General features: G+C 55.0%; 2 protein-coding genes across 3 annotated transcripts; one reads left to right on the top strand and one right to left on the bottom strand.

The window, feature by feature from the left end:
• The first annotated feature begins 2,763 nt into the window (after window positions 1–2,763).
• On the top strand, window positions 2,764–13,197 carry Pltp (phospholipid transfer protein). Its single transcript, XM_046433325.1, has 16 exons — window positions 2,764–2,889; window positions 3,480–3,590; window positions 3,670–3,769; window positions 4,502–4,630; window positions 5,044–5,199; window positions 6,491–6,554; window positions 6,637–6,700; window positions 7,323–7,414; window positions 9,188–9,364; window positions 9,450–9,509; window positions 10,895–11,059; window positions 11,156–11,223; window positions 12,125–12,167; window positions 12,263–12,326; window positions 12,406–12,482; window positions 12,777–13,197. Exons 2-16 carry the CDS (start codon window positions 3,491–3,493, stop codon window positions 12,924–12,926), a joined length of 1,509 nt encoding a protein of 502 aa, XP_046289281.1. The 5' UTR covers window positions 2,764–2,889; window positions 3,480–3,490; the 3' UTR covers window positions 12,927–13,197.
• Window positions 13,002–18,661, bottom strand: Ctsa (cathepsin A). Of its 2 annotated transcripts, none has more exons than XM_046433327.2 (15): window positions 18,520–18,661; window positions 18,154–18,332; window positions 17,878–17,989; window positions 17,558–17,608; window positions 17,360–17,446; window positions 16,975–17,130; window positions 16,576–16,667; window positions 16,169–16,253; window positions 15,700–15,791; window positions 15,544–15,622; window positions 15,312–15,451; window positions 14,719–14,794; window positions 13,880–13,969; window positions 13,623–13,727; window positions 13,002–13,426 (listed from the first exon to the last, which is right to left on the bottom strand). In XM_046433327.2, the coding sequence occupies exons 2-15, from the start codon at window positions 18,330–18,332 to the stop codon at window positions 13,343–13,345; spliced, it is 1,428 nt and encodes a 475-aa protein (XP_046289283.2). In that variant the 5' UTR covers window positions 18,520–18,661; the 3' UTR covers window positions 13,002–13,342. The 2 variants fall into 2 exon arrangements, with proteins under 2 accessions (XP_046289283.2, XP_058431612.1); XM_058575629.1 differs by having other exon boundaries at window positions 18,481–18,579.
• Between the last annotated feature and the right edge of the window lie 54 nt (window positions 18,662–18,715).

Genomic DNA, 18,715 nt, shown 5'->3' on the forward strand with positions numbered 1-18,715 from the left:
TTTGGCTTCGTAAGTGTGGTGGTCTGTCATTCTGCTCGCTGCCTAACACCTTCTCCCCCACCTGCCCGGCTCCAGGCTGTGCGGAGTCCATGGAGCTGAGGCCGACAAGGTGCAGCAGAGGAAAAGAACCCCAGGGTGCTCTAGGTCCTGCCTTCTCCCCAGGGTATTCCAGGGCTCCAAACCAATTCCATCACTGAGCAAATATGCATTCAGCACCTTCTGTGTGCCAGGCGCTGTTCTAAGCACTAGGGATAAAGTGTTGAACAAAATCCCAGCTCTTACAGAGACAGACAAATACACAAGAAAATATTTCAAAACATACCTGTCATCCTAGCGACTTGGGAGGCTGAGGCAAGAGAATTGCAAGTTCAAGGTCGGCCTCAGCAATTTAGCAAAGCCTTAGCAACTTAGCAAGATCCTGTCTCAGATTTAAAATTTAAAAGTGCTTGAGATGTAGCTCAGTGGTAAAGTGCTTCCGGGTTAAATCCCCAGTTATCCCCGCCCACTGCCCAAAGTAGTAAGATCTATAAGGAAAATAAACCAGGCCGACATGATTGAGAGGAACTGCTAGAGAGGCAGGGAGGGACACATCTCTGAAGTAACACCATTAAGCTGAGACCTGAATGACCAGGAACCAGCCTTGGGAAGTTCAAGCAGGAAAGTGTCCCAGGTGTCCCAGGTAGAGGAATGGACACATGCAAAGGCCCTGAGCAAGAAACAGAAAGGCCAGTGTGGCTGAAGCAGAAGGAAGAAGGCTGAGAGGAGAGAGATGAACCAGGAGAGGCCCCATCACATGCCTGGAAGCCAGAGCACAGAGGCAGGAATTTCATCTTCAGTTTGCTAAAAAGCCATGCCCATTAATGCTACAGACTGTGTACCTCGAGTTTTTTTGAGCGCTAAGTACCAACTGCTTTTTTTTTTTTTAAGAGAGAGAGGGGGAGAGAGAGGGGGAGAGAGAGGGGGAGAGAGAATATATATTTTTTTAATATTTATTTTTCAGTTTTCGGTGGACACAACATCTTTATTTTATTTTATGTGATGCTGAGGATCGAACCCAGGGCCCCCTGCATGCCAGGCGAGTGAGTTACCACTTGAGCCACATCTCCAGCCCACCAACTGCTTATTAATCCTTCCAACACAATGATCTATTTAATGCCCACAAGCAATCCGAAAAGGGAGGTGCCCTGATTATCCTCATTTTGTAGATGAGGATACTGCGGCCCAGGGCTGTGGAAACACTGGCCCAGGGACACAAAGCTCTATTGAGTGCTCACAGGAGCTGTTGTAGGGACAACGGGTTACAGGGAACAAGACCCTGTAAGGGATAAAAATGATACAAAGATGGAGCTTGCATTTCAGCAAAGAAAAGAACAGGTAAGTTGGGTGCAGTGGCTGAAGTCTATAGTCCCAGCTCCTTGGGAGGACGAAGCGGAGGATCACTTGAGCTCAGGAGTTCTGGGCCAGCCTTGGCAATAGAGTGAGACCCTGTCTCACAAAATGGGGTGGGGGCCAGGCGCGGTGGCACATACCTGTAATCCCAGCACCTTGGGGGGCTGAAACAGGAGAATTTCGAGTTCAAAGCCAGACTCAGCAAAAGCCAGGCACTAAGCAACTCAGTGAGACCCTGTCTCTAAATAAAACACAAAATAGGGCTGGGGTGTGGCTCAGTGGTTGAGTGCCCCTGAGTTCAATCACTGGCACCCCCCCCCCAAAAAAAAAAAAAACCACCAAAAAACCAAAAGGGGGTTGGGAAATGAATGAGGAAGAAAGAGAGAGACGGAAAGCTAATGCCCACTATGTATCACTAAATTGCTGAGTTTGGCCTTGAAATTGTGATTTTCCTTCCTCAGGCTCCCAAGTTGCTGGGATTACAGGCGAGTGCTACTGAGCCTGACTTTAATGGCTATAAAACCCACCTCCCACTCCCCCATAAACACAGTCACAAAGTTGCTTCAACCTTTCCCACCAAAGAGAGCTCATAAGAGTGACATCACAGGTTGTTAGGAAATTATATAAGTTGGCCGAGATATAGGGTGACCAGCTCTCCTGGTTTACCTGGCACAGAGTGGGTTCCCAAGTCAGTTTTGAAGCCAGCTGGTCATCCTAACTAGATGAGTGCTTGGTGCTAAGACTCCTTCCCCTTTTCTGTTTCATTATTTGACAACAAAAAGGTAGCAGCACCTACTCCTGTCCTAGTTGCTTGGAACCTTGTAGGCAGTAGATGGGAAACAGGGGTACTGTACTAGCGCCAAGGACTCACCAAACCAGGGTCTAAGGAAACAGCAGACCCCCCTCTAGGGTGATTCCGGTCCCCTGAGTGTTGCCTTCCTGGGCTGATACACTTGTTTGGACTTGCTTTCCCAAATGGGAAGGGTCTCTGGGTCCTAAGGCCCCCAGGTCGACTGGGGGACTCCACAGCAAAGCTAGGCCAGGATGGCAAGGCCTAAGAGATAGTTCTTATTGTCACTCATATTTTGCTGGATGAAGAAACTGAGGCTCAGCGACCCAAGTGAAGCGATTTGGCCAAGATCATGCAGGAAGATGGTGCAGGAAGAGATGAGTAATTGGAATTCGATGGCTGTGCTTGAGCAGGCCTGCTCCTGTACTTCCCTCCCTCTTGCGGGGCTTGAGTCCCCCACTTGTCTCGACAGCAACCGAACTTGTCACGGGGCTCGGTTCAACCCTCTCCACCCTCCCGGCTGCCAGCGTCCCGCCCCGTCCCCTCCCAGCCCCCAGGGAGGAGGGGAGTGCTGCAGCGAGGAGGGGGGTCGCGGAGGCCAGGCTTTATAAAGGCGCTGGAAGAGCGCTGCCCGCCAGACCCTGCCGCACCGATCCCGAGCGCAGCCCGCCGCCCCACGTGACCGCGCCGTGTCCCAGCTCCACCGCTTAGTGAGTTGGGGCATGTCCCCATCCCACCCCGGCCCTGGCCGCGAGGTCCTTTGAACCCGGGTTGGGGAGGAAAGCCGACGAAGGAGGGCGCTGAGATGGGGGCACCAGGCAGAATCTCCAATGGAAGAGATTTAGGGCCAGAGGGAACCGGGAGACCTCGGAGCCCGCGGCCCGGCTGGCCATTGCGGCACGGGACCTAGGAGACCCAAACCTCGCTCCAGGAATGCGCGTGCGGTTGTTGCCACGGCAACGGACTAGCCAGAGCCCGCCGGTCTCCAGGGGAAAGGGGAGGTTGTTGGGGGGATGGGGGCTGGTTCCCCGGAGGTCCAAACTCGTCACGCGGCGGTTGCACGAGGGAACTGAGAATGTCCCTTTCCCGGTGCCCCAAATCCTTCGGTAGACAAAGCGTTAGTCTCATGGCCTCTCTGAGCCTCAGTTTCTGCATCTGCCAAATGGAGGCAAGACTATTGGTTCCCAGCTCCCTGGCGAGTTATAAGCGGGTAACGGTCCGGCCCAGTTCCCTCTTATTGGACATCCCAGGAGCGGGTCTTAGCGGCCCAGACGATCCCTGCGACCCCTCCCACCCTCAGGCCCGCTGGCCATGGCCCTCTTCGGGGCCCTCTTCCTAGCGCTGCTGGCAGGCGCCCGCGCGGAGCTCCCGGGCTGCAAGATCCGCGTCACCTCCAAGGCGCTGGAACTGGGTAAGGCGTGGGTGCAGGCGCGGGGGCGGCAGCGGTCGCCGTGGGGGGCGCGGAGCTAAGGGTCTCACTGCTGCCTCAGTGAAGCAGGAAGGGCTGCGCTTTCTGGAGCAAGAGCTGGAGACCATCACTATTCCAGACCTGCGGGGCCAAGAGGGACACTTCTACTACAACATCTCCGAGTAAGTCGGCCGGGGGCGGGGCCTCGGGGCCGGGGCGGGGCCTCGACGGCCAGGGTGCCCTAGGCCTCCGGAGGGGGCGCTGACGGATCAAGGCCGAGGGGACGGGGGGCGTGGCCAAATTGAAAGGGCGGGACTTAAACAGGATGGCCCTAAAGGTAACCGCCAAGACTGCTACCGTCGGCGGGACTAGGAGGTGGGCGTGGTCTAGAGGATGTGGGCGGGACCAAGACGAACCCCGCCGGTGGTTTTGAAGCCTAGCCCCAGTGCCCTGGAAAGGCGGAGAGGAGGCATTTAGCAGTGGAGGAGAGTGAACTCCAGGGCATGGGTTGGAGCTAATGGGAAGGTGACTTAGGAGAGGAGGGATAGGAGAATTGGTGTATGGGCAGAGCTTAGCTGGGGAGGGTGTAGGAGGGGAGGGGGTGCAAGCAACAAGACTTCTAAGAGATGGGGTTAGCCGGCATGGTGGTCCAGCTACTCAGGAGCTAGGAAGGTTGAGGCAGGATTGTTTTAGCTCAAGAGTTACACACCAGCCTGGGCAACAGAGAGGGCGAAAGATGGGTGAAGTTTGCTTTTAACACTTAGGTTAGCAGGAGCTAATCTCTGAGCCACCCAAGTCCAGGCCACCCACCAGCTTGCCCCGCTGGACTGGAAGAGGAGAGAATGACTTTTCTGTGGTTGGGTGGAATCTTCTCTTGGCCCTGGATCTGGATCTGACCCTGAGGCCTCCTACAGGGTGAGGGTCACGGAACTGCAGCTGACGTCCTCTGAGCTCCACTTCCAGCCCGAGCAGGAGCTTACGCTACAAATCACCAACGCCTCCTTGGGGCTGCGCTTTCGGAGACAGCTTCTCTACTGGTTCTTGTGAGGACACTGACCCTCAGCGGGGTGGAGGGAGTGCCAGCTGCACGGGGGTACTGTGGGCCTGAGGGCAACCCCTTACATTTTCCAAGTTTCTCCATCCATACACGAGGAACAATCGTGTCTACTTTGTAAATATCGATAGGAGGGTTTACTAGGATGTCTGGTAAAGTATGAAGAAATGAGGCCTTATCAAGAGGTTCAAGCAGGGCACAGTGCTGCACACCTGTAGTTCTAGCAACTTGGGAGGCTAAGGCAGGAGGATTGAGATTTCTAGGCCTCCTCATCAACTTAGTGAGACCCTGTCTCAAAATTAAAAACAAAACAAAAAAGTTAATGTGGTTATCATGATGGAGGTATGGGGGGTTGGGGGGCCGTGCAGACTCGGTCAAGCTCACAGCCACTTCCTATGGCAGCTATGATGGGGGCTACATCAATGCCTCTGCGGAGGGTGTGTCCATCCACACGGGTCTGCAGCTCTCCCAGGATTCCTCTGGTCGGATGAAAGTGTCCAATGTCTCCTGCCAGGCTTCTGTGTCCAGAATGCATATGGTCTTCGGCGGAACCTTCAAGTGAGCCCCCGCCCCCCTGCATCCCCTTTCAGCCCCCCAGCCCATTTGCATCATGCAGGGCTCAGAAGTCAGACCCACCGCCTCCAGATCTTAGCTCCACTAAATGGCTGTGTGAACTTGGGCAAGTCATCGAAGTTCAGTGCCTCAGTTTCCTCACTGGTAAATTAGAGATGATAATATGACTTATTTTATAAGTTCATTGTAAGGGTTATTTTGTTAATATTTACAATATTATTATAATATTGTTGTAAACATTACAATATTTACAATAATAATGCAGTATTTACAATATTACGACATTTATATTATTTACAATATTATTAAATTAAATATCACAATATTTACAAAATATTTATAAAAACACTTAGAATAGTACCTTGCATATGATAAATGACCATATAAGTGCTAGTCACTGAGATAGGAGTAATTGTGAAGATTAGTATGGATAGTTGGGCATGACTAAGTTTTTAATAATTAGCTCTTTTTAAAAAAAAAAAGTTTTAGATGTAGATGGAAACAATACCTTTATTTTATTTATTTTTATGCGGTGCTGAGGATCAAACCCAGGGCCTCACACGTTCTAGGCAAGTGCTCTACCACTGAGCCACAACCCCAGCCCCCATTAGTAGCTCTTTAAAAAAAAATTTTTTTTTTATATGTATTTTTTAGTTGTAGGGGGACAGTATCTTTGTTTTTATGTGGGGCTGAGGATGGAACCCAGTCTTCACGCATGCCAGCGCTCTACCACTGAGCCCCAGCCCCAGCCCAATTCCGAATCTGGTCTGAGAAGGGGACTTTGTGCTGCTCCTGGGGGTGGATTCCTCATCTGGGGTTGGTGTACTGTCAGTGTTCTGCCGAGTGTATGCCGAGCCTGAGGATTTGGAGAGCAGCTCAGGGCCTAGCTGGAGCCATGAAACGTTCGTCCTCAGGGTCCTGAGAGGGGCACCGAGAAAGCACTCTGGGATGCCGAGGAGGGTGATCTGGGTGGACTGTCTGAGTGGAGGACACAGGGCAGAGCACCGAGGGTGGAGGGAGGCGGAAGCCGCAGGAGCAGGATGCTCTGAGCAGCTGGGAGCCACTGGACCTGCAGGCCCGGAGCAGGCCAGGGGGTCTTGAGAATCAAGCTGGGGGTGGGTTGGGGCTGGATCTTGGAAACGTCTACGGAGGAGCTAGTAATTGAGGCTAAAGCTGAGGAGTCCCTGTCACCACCGTTTCTCTGGCTGCTGTCCTTTGTCCTGGATCTGGATGGGGTAGGGCAGGGCTGGGCTCACCGGCCTCTCCCCTCCTGCAGGAAGGTGTATGAATTTCTGTCTACGTTCATCACCTCCGGGATGCGCTTCCTCCTCAACCAGCAGGTGTGGGCAGGGGCAGGTCGGGGGCAGCAGGGTGGGCCTGCCCTCCTTTGAGAAGGCCCTGACTCTGGCCCCCGCCTTCCAGATCTGCCCTGTGCTCTACCATGCGGGAATGGTCTTGCTCAACTCCCTCCTGGACACTGTGCCTGGTGAGTTGGTGCTCGCGGGGCCAGGGGCCCAGGGGAGGCCTGGGGAAGGTGGGTGGGGAGGAGGGTGGCTGCCACCAGCACCCCAGGAGGCCCAGCCGTGGGAAGTCCCGGGGTCAGTGTGCTGCTGACTTGCTGGGTGACCTTAGGTAAGGACTCACTTCTCTCTGGGCCTTGAATTCTCCACCTGGTGGCCAGCGCCTCCCCTTGGGGTTGTCACAGACCGTCCTCAGGCTGCGCACTGGACCCCACTCGGCTTCATCATCTGGCACGTAACAGGTGTTCAAGAACAAATTCCTTTTCCCCAGCGATGACCCCTTGCTGCTGTGAGAGAGATCTTACCCCATCATGGCAGGGTCTGGAGGGAAGGAGGAAGAACCAAGGAGAGGATTCCTTTGCCATTTTCTTTAGCAATTTGATGAAGCCCTTGTAGTATTCATAGTAGGAATAATACAGCAATAGAAGCACTTACTACACACCAGGCCCTGAGTGCTTTCCACACAGAACTAATGGGCTCCTCCTAACAACTTATAAGTGGAGTTATCACCAATTTATTGATGAGAGGCTCAAAGAGGTTAAGCACAGACCTCACACAGCTTTGAACGACTTGCGCTCCTCCTTGCAGTGCGCAGTTCTGTGGATGAGCTTGTGGGCATCGACTATTCCCTGCTGAAGGATCCTGTGGTCTCCACCAGCAATCTAGACATGGAATTCCGGGTGAGCCACCCAAGTTGGTGTGTGTGTGTGTGTGTGACCTCTGATTTCCCTCCCCCTCTGTGGCTGATTTTAGCTTCCTAAAGTAGATCTCTGATGAGGCCACTCTCATTACTGAGAATGCCATGGCTCCCTATTGCTGCAGAAGTAGGTTCAACTGGCGTTTGAGCTTTGTTAATTACATCTGGCCCTGCCTTTCTAACTTCATCCCATTTCGCCACAGCTACTCTTTCCTCTCACTTCCCACCCCAGGGCCTTTGCTCATGCACAGCCTAGCCCCATCTCCCTGAAGGAGATGGACATAAAGTTCTACGTACATAATGTCATTTCGTTTTCTCACAACCTTGTGAGTGAGGTGCTAACATTTATACAGTTGTCCCCAGGATCCAAGCATGCTCAAGTCCTTTATATAAAATGGTATAGTGTGTGCACAGGTTCTATGCATTCTTTAAGCCATCTCACGCCTGTAATCCCCATGACTCAAGAGGCTGAGACAGGAAGATCCCAATTTCAAGGCCAGCCTCAGCAACTTAGCAAACCTTCTCTCAAAATAAAGAATAAAGGGGCTGGGAATGTAGCTCAGTGTTCATGGGTTCAATCCTCAGAACCTAAATAAAGATTATTTATAACCCTTAATGCAATGTCAATGCTGTATAAAGAGTTTTTATACTGTGTTGTTTAGAGAATAAAGACCAAAAATGTCTGCCTGGGCTTGGAACAGATGCAATGTATTTTCTTTCTTTTTGATACTGGGGCTTGAACCCAGGGGCACTTATGCACTGAGCCATACCCCCCAGCCTTCCCACCCTTTTTTAAAATATTATTATTCTGAGACAAGGGTCTTGCTTAATTGCTGAGGCTGGCTTTGAACTTGTGATCCTCCTGCCTCAGCCTCCCAAGCCAATAGGATCACAGGTGTGCGCCACTGCCTGGCACAATTTTTCTCACTTATCAGTTGGTTGACTCGTTGGGCTCAGAGGGCTGACTATTCTCACTTTAGGATGTCAAGACTTGCTGGGGGAGGTGATGACACTTGCCCAAGGCCACATCTGGAGTAGGTGGCTACTACCTTCGCTCCTCTCAGAGAACTTTAGAGCACAATCTCCAGAGCTAGAATGGCTGAAGTTCAAATCCTGGCTCCGCTACTGAAGAGCTGTGTGACCTTATGCAAGTGGCTTAACTTTCTGTGCCTGCTTCCTCATTTGTAAAGGCCAGTGATACGTGTAAAGCCCCTCATAAGGGCTGCCCTATGGATTAAAGGAGTCCATCTATGCCAAGAGGCTGGCAGAGGACCTGGCACGGGGGAACCACTCTGCTTGTGCAAACAGTGGCTTTTTTTCTTTTTTCTTTTTTGTACTGGGAAGTGAACCCAGGGGCGCTCAACCCCTGAGCCACATCTCTACCCTTTTTCATATTTTATTTGGAGACAGGGCCTCACTAAGTTGCTTAGGGCCTCACTAAGTTGCTGAGGCTGGCTTTGAATTTGAATCCTCCTGCCTCGGCCTCCCGAGCCACAAACAGTGGCTTATTACTGCCGTCAGCTTTCAGGGCCCACTCAAATGCCACCCATCTCATGAAACCTTTCTTGATCTTCCCTTTTCCAGTCGGATGGGGTTGCTGCCTGCAGCTGCCGAGCTGCTCTCCTAGCCATGCCTGTGGGTCCCCCCAGAACAGCAGCCGGTGCAACCCCACCATCCCCCACAGGGCCAGCACAGGGCTGGGAGACACGGGGCCGGGGCCAGTCTGCCTTGACTCTACCCTGACCCCTCACCCCAGGGAGCATTCTTCCCCTTGGCCGAGGGGAACTGGAGCCTCCTGAACCAGGCAGTGGAGCCCCAGCTGCAGGAGGAGGAGCGGATGGTGTACGTGGCCTTCTCTGAGTTCTTCTTTGACTCTGCCATGGAGAGCTACTTCCGGGCAGGGGCCTTGCAGCTGTCCCTGGTGGGAGATAAGGTGTGCCGGAGCTGTTGGCAGGGTGGGCAAGGGGGGCGAGGTGGAGCTCCCGAGGGCCCGGCCTCATCCCCGATTCCCCGTTCAGGTGCCCCACGATCTGGACATGCTGCTCAGGGCCACCTACTTTGGGAGCATCGTCCTTCTGGTGAGCATTGACTAGGGCTGGGGGTGTAGCCAAGCTTGGGGGGCATACCACCTACACACCTTTGAGGCAACTTGTGGAGGGGGGACCCCCGGGGCAGCCCTGGAGGAGACAGGCCTGGCCTCTTGCCTGTGGCCAAGTCCCCATCTTGCCAAGCCCATTCCAAGTCTGTGAAGTGGGGTCGCTACTTCCTGCCCTGTCTGTCTCCACACGGCTGATGTGAGGCTGGGAGAGAGCCCAAGCCCTGCAAGTATAGGGCAGGATGGGCAAGGAATGAGGATGAATGTATTCTTTAACTCCCCCTGTTTAGGGCCGGGGTTGTGGCTCAGTGGCAGAGCGCTTGCTTCATACAGGTGAGGCCCTGGGTTGGAGCCTCAGCACCACATAAAAATAAGTAAACGAAATAAAAATATTGTGGTCGGGATTGTGGCTCAGTGGTAGAGCACTTGCCTAGCATGCGTGGGGCACTGGGTTAGATCCCCAGCACCACATAAAAAAATAAACAAATAAAATAAAGGTATTGTGTCCATCTATAACTAAAAAGATTAAAAAATAAAAATAGTGTGTCCACCCACAACTAAAAAATTAAAAAAAAAAATTCCCCTTGTTTAATGGGGAGAGGGGAAGGAGTTCAAAACTTTGAAAGTTTTCAGTTATCATTAAAGGATATGTCCTCATTTTCAATTTTGTGAATCAAGCGCTGGAATTTGAACTTGGATTTGAACCTGGCCTCCTCTGCACTACACAACCTCACAAGGTGGTCATGAAAATTAAAATGAATTTTCAAGTAAAGCAATTGACAGCACCTGGTACACAGCAAGTGCTCAATAAACACCAGCTGCTGTTATGACGATCCTCTTCCTCCTCTTCACACTGGGGCCAAGCAGTGAAGAGCAGGGACTCCTGCAGACTGTCCGAGTCCCCTCCCTGTCCCCCAACCGAATGCCTACATGGCCTTGGACAAGCCACGCAACCTCTTTAGGCCTTGGTCTGTCCGTCTCAAAAACGACAATAACAAAACCTGGCGCGTGCTGTCACAGTGAGGTTGAGAGGAGCTCAAGGTGTGCAGTGTGCAGGGTCAAGTTCAGGGGTGAGTCAGCACTTGAACAGCTTCCTCCGAGGCCCCTGGGAGAAACCGTGCAGAACCTCCCCGGGAGAGGTAGCAGGAAGCTGGAATATTCATGCCCCTGGATATTGGGGAGAAAATACTAGGAAGAAAAGGAAGGAGCATCCCTTTGTGTAAGGCCGCAGCACGGGGCAAAGCCTAGGTGCACACAGGAGGGGTTGCGAAGCCCCAGCAGTCTTGGTGCTGGTCACTCCTGGGCTACCAGAGGGCAGGGCTGCGGGCGGTCCTCTGTGGTGTGACCTGCCCTCCTTGCTGTCCCCAGAGCCCTGCAGTGATTGACTCCCCGCTGAAGCTGGAGCTGCAGGCCATGGTCCCCCCACGCTGCACCATCAAGCCCTCGGGCACTACCATCTCCGTCACAGCCAGTGTCACCATCGCCCTGGTCCCACCCAACCAGCCTGAGGTCCAGCTCTCCAGCATGATCATGGTGCGGGCCCCAAAGCAGGGGCAGCAGGAGGTCTGGGAGAAGTGGGTCGTGAATCTTCCAGTTCTGTGATGTGCCCCCCCCTGCACTTTCCCTCAGGACGCCCGATTTAATGCCAAGATGACGCTCCGGGGCAAGGCTCTGCGCACACACCTGGACCTGCGCAAGTACGTAGACAGGGAGGTCCTGGGCAGGCCCCAGCCTCCTTGCCCTTGTCTTCAGGGTGACCACACCTGCCCAACAGAGACAGAACCCGGGCTAACACTGAGCCGCACCTCTGATCCCAGCAACTCAGAGGCTGAGGCACAAGGATCCCAAGTTTGAGGCCAGCCTCAGCAACTTAGTGAGTCCCAAAGCAACTTAGAGAGAGCCTGACTCAACATAAAAAGAGCTGGGGATGTAGCTTGGTGGTAAAGTGCCACTTTATAGGCATGTGCCACTCCGCTCAGCTAGCATCTACCCCTCATGCTGTGCTGTCCAGCGTGGTATCCATTGACCTCGTGTGACTATTCACCTTTAAGTTAACCATTTACTCAAGTGCAGAAAGCCATACTTCATTAGCCATATAAGGCTAGTAGCTTCCACAGTGGACAGTGCTGTTTTACGAGCTAAATGAGTTAATGCAGGGTCATGGTTAGGGACTTAAATTCCAGAGGCAGGTTCTGATACTTATTGCTGTACGATCTTGGGCAAATTACCTAACCTCTCTGTCCCTCAATTACTCATCTATGAAGTGCATTCCTGATAGTGCCTGCTTCTTGGGGTTGTTGTCAGGACCAAGTCAACTGGTAATTTAAAGTAGTTCAGATAATATTTACTTCTCTAACATGTTTAGTGTCTGACCGAGTAAGTAACCCCCGCAGAGCTGTCAGCAGAAGCGACATGTATAGGTGCTTGGCAAATAAAAACTAGCAGACCTGGAGGAGACCCAGAGGACACGGCTGGCTCAGGATGCACACCTGGGGCATGGTAGTGCCACCTGGAAAGGCTTGTAGACAGGTGGGCACCTCCCGCAGGGTGGCCCGCGGAAGGGGGCGCTCCCAGCCTTATGGCCACTGCTCTCCCCAGGTTCCGAATCTACTCGAACCAGTCTGCGCTGGAGTCTCTGGCAGTGAGTTGAGAATGGAGGTGGGCCAGGCGGGGGATGGGCAGTCCGGGAGAGGCCACCACCCAGGCACTGCCCTCTCTACCCCTCTTCCCTGCCAGCTGATCCCGCTCCAGACCCCTCTGAAGGCCATGCTGCAGGTCGGGGTGATGCCCATGCTCAACCGTAAGGCTGGGTACTGAGGGGGGGAGGGGGAGGGGAGAGCTGGGTGGGCCAGGACTGAGCCTGCTGCTCCCACCCACAGAGCGGACCTGGCGTGGGGTCCAGATCCCCCTACCCGAGGGCATCAACTTTGTGCGTGAGGTGGTGAAGAACCATGCGGTGCGTAGGGGCAGGAGGCGGGAGGTGGGCAGGGCTTCCCCCTCCCGGAGGAGCCCTTTCCCAGGCCAGGCCTCCTCCTGGAGCTCTCCTCCAGCCCAACCTCCACACCTACGCATCTTTCATGCCAGCCCTCCATGATGCCCAGTCAGTGCTTCTGTAGCCTCTTAGCCCCCTGGAGTCTCGGGAAGGAACTGCTCTGCCCATCTATCCCACTAGTGAGACCCCTCAAAGTCACGGGCTCTCTCTCGAAAGTTCTGGCCTCAGTGACTGGGACCCTCTCTGCCCACTGCACAGGGCTTCCTCACCATTGGCGCTGACCTCCACTTCGCTAAAGGGCTGCGAGAGGTGATCAACAAGAACCGGCCTGCCAACGCCAGGGACCCCCAGGCATCCAGTGCCCCTCCATCCTCCACAGCAGCTGTTGCAGCCCCACCCCCACCCTAGTAGCTTCCGCTTGGGACTCCACCCCTCTCAACCCTCCCCTCTCCCCCTTTAGTCCCCAGTGCCAGAGAAGATGGGTTGAAGCCGTGCCCAATTTAATTTCATAATCGATCCATCTGCTGTAGTCCTTCCCCTCCCCCTCCCCAAGGGCTGCCCTGAGAGCTCAGCTGGGGTCCTGGGATAGGACCCACACATCCAGAAGGGCATCTAAGCAGGGAGGGCCAGCCCTGCCCTCCAGGTACTGCTGTAGGAATAAAGTGCTAACTTGTCCCCAGGCTGTCTACGGAGAGGCTGGACCCGGCTGCCCTGCACAGGGCTGGGGCTGTGGGAAGTGGGGCAGTCCTGCATAGAGGAGGAGCTCCCTCCTAGTGGGAGGGTTTAGATCACACAGTGAGGGCTTCCACGTGTCCCCTGGGTCCTCAGTATGGCTCTTTGTTGAGGAAGCGGGAGAACATGGTAAAGGCAGCTTGGGGCTTGTCAGTGGGGACCATGTGTCCAGCGCCCTGGGGAACAAAGCTCTGTGAGATTCTGACCCCCATGGTTCCCTCCCTCCTCCTTCATTCTCAGCCTCCCCCGAGCCCCCCAAACTTGCCCTTACAGGGCCAGAAGTAACCCTGAATAAAAGGAGGTCAGGGGTAAGGATGGGTGGGCTCTGCCCTTCCCTCTGCCCCAGTTACCCCTTGCTGGTCCCAAGCCCACCTTGATGGTGAGAAAGGCAATGTGGGAGAACTCCTTCACGAAGCCAGCGATCTGCTCCCCGCTCTCGCGGTAGTCCACTAGCCAGGGCCGGCGCTGCACCTCCATCTGCCACCAGGAGAGACATCAGCCCGTAGCCCCACCGTCCCTGCCCACAGCTACAGCAAGACCTGGAGTCCAGGAACTACCCTCCAGGTTTGCCCAGCGTGGACCAGAGCCACCCCAAGCACCTGCCCTCCGGGATAGGAGCCCTGCCTTACCTTCTGGTTGAGGGAGTCCACAAACCACTCATCCCCCAAGAAGTTGCAGGCCATGTCCACGTCTCCGTTGTATAACAGGATCTGGTATCTCTGGAGCAGGGCCAATGGGGAATGCGCTCAGGCCTAGCTCAGTTGTTGGTACTAGAGCTTGAACCCAGGGGTGCTTAACCATATCCCTCGCTCTTGTTTTGTATGTTATTTAGAGACAGGGTCTTGCTAAGTCCCTTAGGCTGGATTTAAACTTGTAGTCCTCCTGCCTCAGCCTCCCAAGCCACTGAGATTACAGGCCACCCCACTCAGCTCAGCCCCACCTCTTCCCTGGCTTAAGCTCTAGGCCTCCAGGGAATTTAAGGGGCCCAGCTAAATAGCACAGACCAGGAAATTCTTGTTTTCTGTCAACTTAGAGCCCGTCTGGTGAGCACTAATTAAACCATAATTATCCTCATTTTGGGACATCATAGTTAAAGGTATTTAAGAAATTCCCCCAGGGTTGTGTGACTACTCAAAGGACTTGCCCCTGGTCTGGCAGGACTGTGGGCAAGCCCTCTCTTGCCCTGGACCTCCATTTGCATTGTGATGTGATCTAACCAGCTCTTCCCATTCTAAAGGCTCTTTGGTGGCTGCAGACCCCTTAGCCTCCTAAGCAGAGCAGCCTGGGGTGGAGACAAACCTGGGCTCAAATCTTTTCCCTGCCACCCATAGGACCTTGGCACAGGACCTTACCTCTTGGAGTTTTAGCTTCCCCAGTCCTGAAAGCACTCTGAAGGGGCCCCCAGCTTGCTGAGCTACTCCAGAGCCCTACAGCTGCTATTAGATCCGGCTGTGCTGCCCCTACACACCTGTGAATTGAGCAGCTTCAGGTACTGAGAGTTCATGCTTTGGTAGAGCCGGCGGTACTGTATGTTCACCAGGAAGCTGCCAGGAGCATGTGCACAGGCCACAGGGGGAGAAACCATCAACAGATCAGACCTCTCTCCCGTCCCCGAGTTCCTGCCTGGGAGGCAGACAGCACTAACCTGGGGACAGGGGCTGGGATTCAAAGATCCTCGACCCACCTTCATTTAGAAAGGTCTAGGGATACTTTTGGTTGTCACAATGACTGGGATGCAACTGGCATCTGGTATCTAGGGACCAACAGGTTTGAAAGTCACCCCATAGGACATCCCTGGATGGCCCCTGCTGTGCCAGCTGGAGGTGGCACTGGAGTAGGTCAGGCAGTGCCTATTATTAAGTTCAGAAGAGCAGGCGATGTGAACAGCCAGTGTGGCCATTTACAAAACATCTGGGATAACAGGTCATTTCCATGCCCTGGGTGGCCTTGCTGCATGTGCCTTTGAGAATTCTCAACCAGAGGACCCCTGGAAAACTTGCTGATGCCCTACGAGCCCCACAGCTCACCACCCCAGAGCCACCTGTGGCTGCAGAGCCTTACTTGCACATGTCCCAGCGGGGCAGCTGCTCGGGGATGTGGAGGGCCTTGCGCACATACGGGTTGTTGAGGTAGGTGGAGGCGGCCGTGGTGTTGGTGCAGGGGGGGTCCATGCGCACCTTGTCCCCGGAACGCAGCAGTGCCTAGTGGGGCACAGATACAGGGTCAGATCTTAATGTGCCTGCCCTGCCATACCCCACACCCCATGGGAAAGGTGCCCCAAGCTCTCGCACACCTGGTGCCACGTCCGCTTGAATGGCAGACGAGTGAAGATATTGCCAAAATCCTGGACCACAGCACTGTCCTTCTCATACCTGCAAGTGAAGTGGAGGGATGGGTGCTGGGCTCCAGGTGGGGCTGGCTGGCCTTGGGGGTGCAGAGCGGCACCTACCTCACGTGGCCAGGTACCCCCCCAGCACATGGAGCATAGAGGTTGTAGATGTTGAGGCCAGAGTTGCCCACGATTCGAGATACTTCCTGAAGCTGGGACAACACAACACCACGTGTTACAGACCCCTGGTCCTCCATGACCTGGCCCCTCACCAAGATTCTTCCCGCTTACATCCCCGTCATCTCCCTTCACCCATCTTTTTTTCACAGGGAAACTGAGGCTCAGTGAAAGGAATCTTCCAGACCTGGGTCCACATCCTAGCACTACTCCCTAGCCTTGTGACCTCAGGCAAGTGACAAACATTCTTGGCCTCGGTTTCCTCACTGGGGTTCCAGAGAACACATCGCTCAAAAGTGCAGGATAGAAAAGCAATGGGGCCGAGGGGACAGGGAGTCACTAAGGGGGGGTGCGGCTCTGTTTTCGGGATTGCGGGGGGCAGGGCTGAGGCGAAGTAGAGGCAGAACCTCACATTGGTCACACATTCCGGGTCTTTGTTGTCATAGAAGTTACACTTGTTCTGAGAGCAGCAGTGGGTCTGGAGCAAGGACCAGAGCCTGCAGGAAATGGGGGAAGGGCTCAGCTGTAGGCAGAAGTGGGCGCCCTCCTTCCTCTAACCTCCACCAGGACCTGACCCAGGGATCTGTCAGCAGAGATTAGGAAAGAGATCACAGGGTGTGGATATGGGTCTATGCCATACAGATGGCCCTCCTTAGTTCCTTTACATTCAGATGTCTACTTTTGACCTTCTAGCACCAAATTCTTCTGGCAACCCCACTAGCTCATAGGCCAGGGCAGGGCCAGGATATGGTGCCTGGAGGATGACCTGAGATCCCATGACTGGCCCCACCCTAGATTGCCCAACTCTGTCTCCCATACCTGTTCCCCAGAAGGCCATGGTAGTAGGCAAAATAGACGAGCGAGTTGTCGTTCTGCTCATAGGAGGAGAGTCCGTTGCCCACAGCCAGCCCCTGTGAAAACACCCAGGGCTCGCTCATCTGGAGGGTGGGGAGGAGGAGGAGCTCCCTGACCCACACCTAGACCTTCTGCAACCTAGAATCCCTGGGTGGTCTGTGGGGTGGGTTGGGGGGCGTCACTCAAGGTACAGAACAGAGCTGGCAGCCTGACAGGTGGTTTCTAGTCACGGGAGGCAGCAGGCAGAGATAGGGTCGCTGGTGGCTGGGAGGGAGACCGGCTGGGCAGGGGTGCTGGCAGTCTGACCCTGGGAACTACAAGGGTCCCCAGGGGCCTCCCTGCCCTCCTGCAGCTGCCCTGCACCTGAAGGTTCATGCTGGGGTCCTGCATGACCAGCACAGCCAAGGTGGGGATGTAGATGCCGGCATAGCTCTCGCCTGTCAGGAAAAGTTTGTTGTCCTTATACTCCGGAAAGAGGCGGAAGAAATCTTTAAGGGCTTCAAAATTGCCCTGGGCAACCTGGGGGTGGCAGGATGGAGAGAATCAGGACGCACTGACATCTGAGCTAGAAAAATCCTCAAGAGGTAATGAAACCAACCCTGGGTGTGAGAGGAAGTGACTTGGTTACAATCACATCCATAGCACATGACAGCCAGAAATGGATCCAGAGGCCATGTTCCCGCTCCCCTCTTCACGCCCCAGTGGAAGGCCAGGGAAGCTGGAGTGGGTGGGCAGGCACCAGACTCACCTCGGTGTCATTGGTGGCATAAACCTTGTCATCAGAGTAGGAGAAGCCCACCCCAGCTGGGGACTCAATGTACAACACATTGGCAATCTAGAGGGGAGGAGGAAATGAAGTGAAGAGGGGTCCCCACCACATTGGAGAGGGGTCCCCACCACATTGGAGTGCCCAGACACCCCGGCAGGACCCACAGCTCAGCTATACCAGGTTCCATGAATAGGGGTTGTACTCTAGAGTGACACCATCTGGCTGGATCTGCGGAGGAAAAAGAGGGAATGAGCACCAAGGACCAACTGGGTGGAGGGGAAGGGCCCCAGTGCCAGAGGTCCTTTACACATGGACAACCCCCCAGCAGGTAAGGACAGTTAAGTAAGCCCCAGCACAGTGGGGAAAACAGCAAGGTTCAGGAAGAAGGAGACACTTGGAAGACCACGAAGTCCTTTTCTCCCCACCTTTTTCCCTTGGGTAACTGTCCCTTTCCCCTCTTTCCTGGGTCACAGGAGGAGACAGCAGCGTCCACTCACCAGGAAAGGGCCGTGCTCCGTCAGGAACCCATCTAGGGAGCTGCAGCCCGGACCCCCGTTGAGCCAAAGCACCACCGGGCTGCTCTCTGGATCTTTCTGGGACTCCACAAACCTGGGAGGGGTCAGAGAGAGTTGGTGCGGGCGGAGGGCCCCTCCTGCCCTCCCCGCTCGCTCCCGGGAGCCCTCCGTCGTCCCGGGAACTGCCTGCAGCCCCCATCCCGCCTGGTGGGCTTTGCCAGCCGCCTCCCGCCCGCCCTGGGAGGCAGGGCCGCCGACCAGTAGTGCAAGTGCTTGGAGCCGGCGGCTCTGAGGTAGCCCGAGAACTGGCGGAACGACGGCTGCTTGGCCAGTCCGGGGAGGCACTGAATCTGGTCCTGGTCGGGGGCTGCCTGGACCCGGGACGCCCAGGACAGGAGCCACAGCAGGAGCAGCGGCGGCAGCGCGGCTCGGACCATCTGCGGGAGGAAGTGGTGGCGCCTGCAGTTTACCCGCTCGCTCGCGGCCAGGCGCTCGGGAGCCGCAGTCCCCAGGGAGGAGCTGGGCGCGCCGCGAGGGGACCCCGGCCCGGACCCCGCCCGCCGAGGCCCCGCCGCCGCCACCGACCCTGGGCGGGGGGACCCGCTGCGGCCGAGGTCCCCTCACCTCTGCTTCCTCGCGTCCTTGCTCTCCGGGAGGCGCCGGGGACTGGAAGTCATGTGTACCCTGAGTCACGTGAGGGCTGGCGTCACGTGTCAGCCCTCCCTAGGCCCCCTTTTTGCTCTCTGAAGGCCTCAGGGGAGGGAGCGGTCAATTTTCGGGTCAAAGTCCGCGGGCCTCGAAGGTCGTAGTCCGGGAGCCA

The sequence above is a fragment of the Marmota monax genome, unplaced genomic scaffold (assembly GCF_021218885.2).
Source record: "Marmota monax isolate L192 unplaced genomic scaffold, Marmota_monax_Labrador192_F-V1.1 WCK01_AAM20220418_F8-fsc00014, whole genome shotgun sequence".
NCBI classification, from domain to species: Eukaryota; Metazoa; Chordata; class Mammalia; order Rodentia; family Sciuridae; genus Marmota; species Marmota monax.

Bases quoted from the DNA above. Each gene is read 5' to 3' on its own strand.
- Pltp (XM_046433325.1), top strand. From the start codon at position 3,491: ATGGCCCTCTTCGGGGCCCTCTTCCTAGCGCTGCTGGCAGGCGCCCGC. The intron at 3,770-4,501 runs GTAAGTCGGCCG...GGCCTCCTACAG, and splicing joins TTCTACTACAACATCTCCGA to GGTGAGGGTCACGGAACTGC. The intron at 4,631-5,043 runs GTGAGGACACTG...TTCCTATGGCAG, and splicing joins CAGCTTCTCTACTGGTTCTT to CTATGATGGGGGCTACATCA.
- Ctsa (XM_046433327.2), bottom strand. From the start codon at position 18,332: ATGGTCCGAGCCGCGCTGCCGCCGCTGCTCCTGCTGTGGCTCCTGTCC. The intron at 17,609-17,877 runs GTGAGTGGACGC...TTTCCTCCGCAG, and splicing joins CGGAGCACGGCCCTTTCCTG to ATCCAGCCAGATGGTGTCAC. The intron at 17,447-17,557 runs GTATAGCTGAGC...CCTCCCCTCTAG, and splicing joins ACCCCTATTCATGGAACCTG to ATTGCCAATGTGTTGTACAT.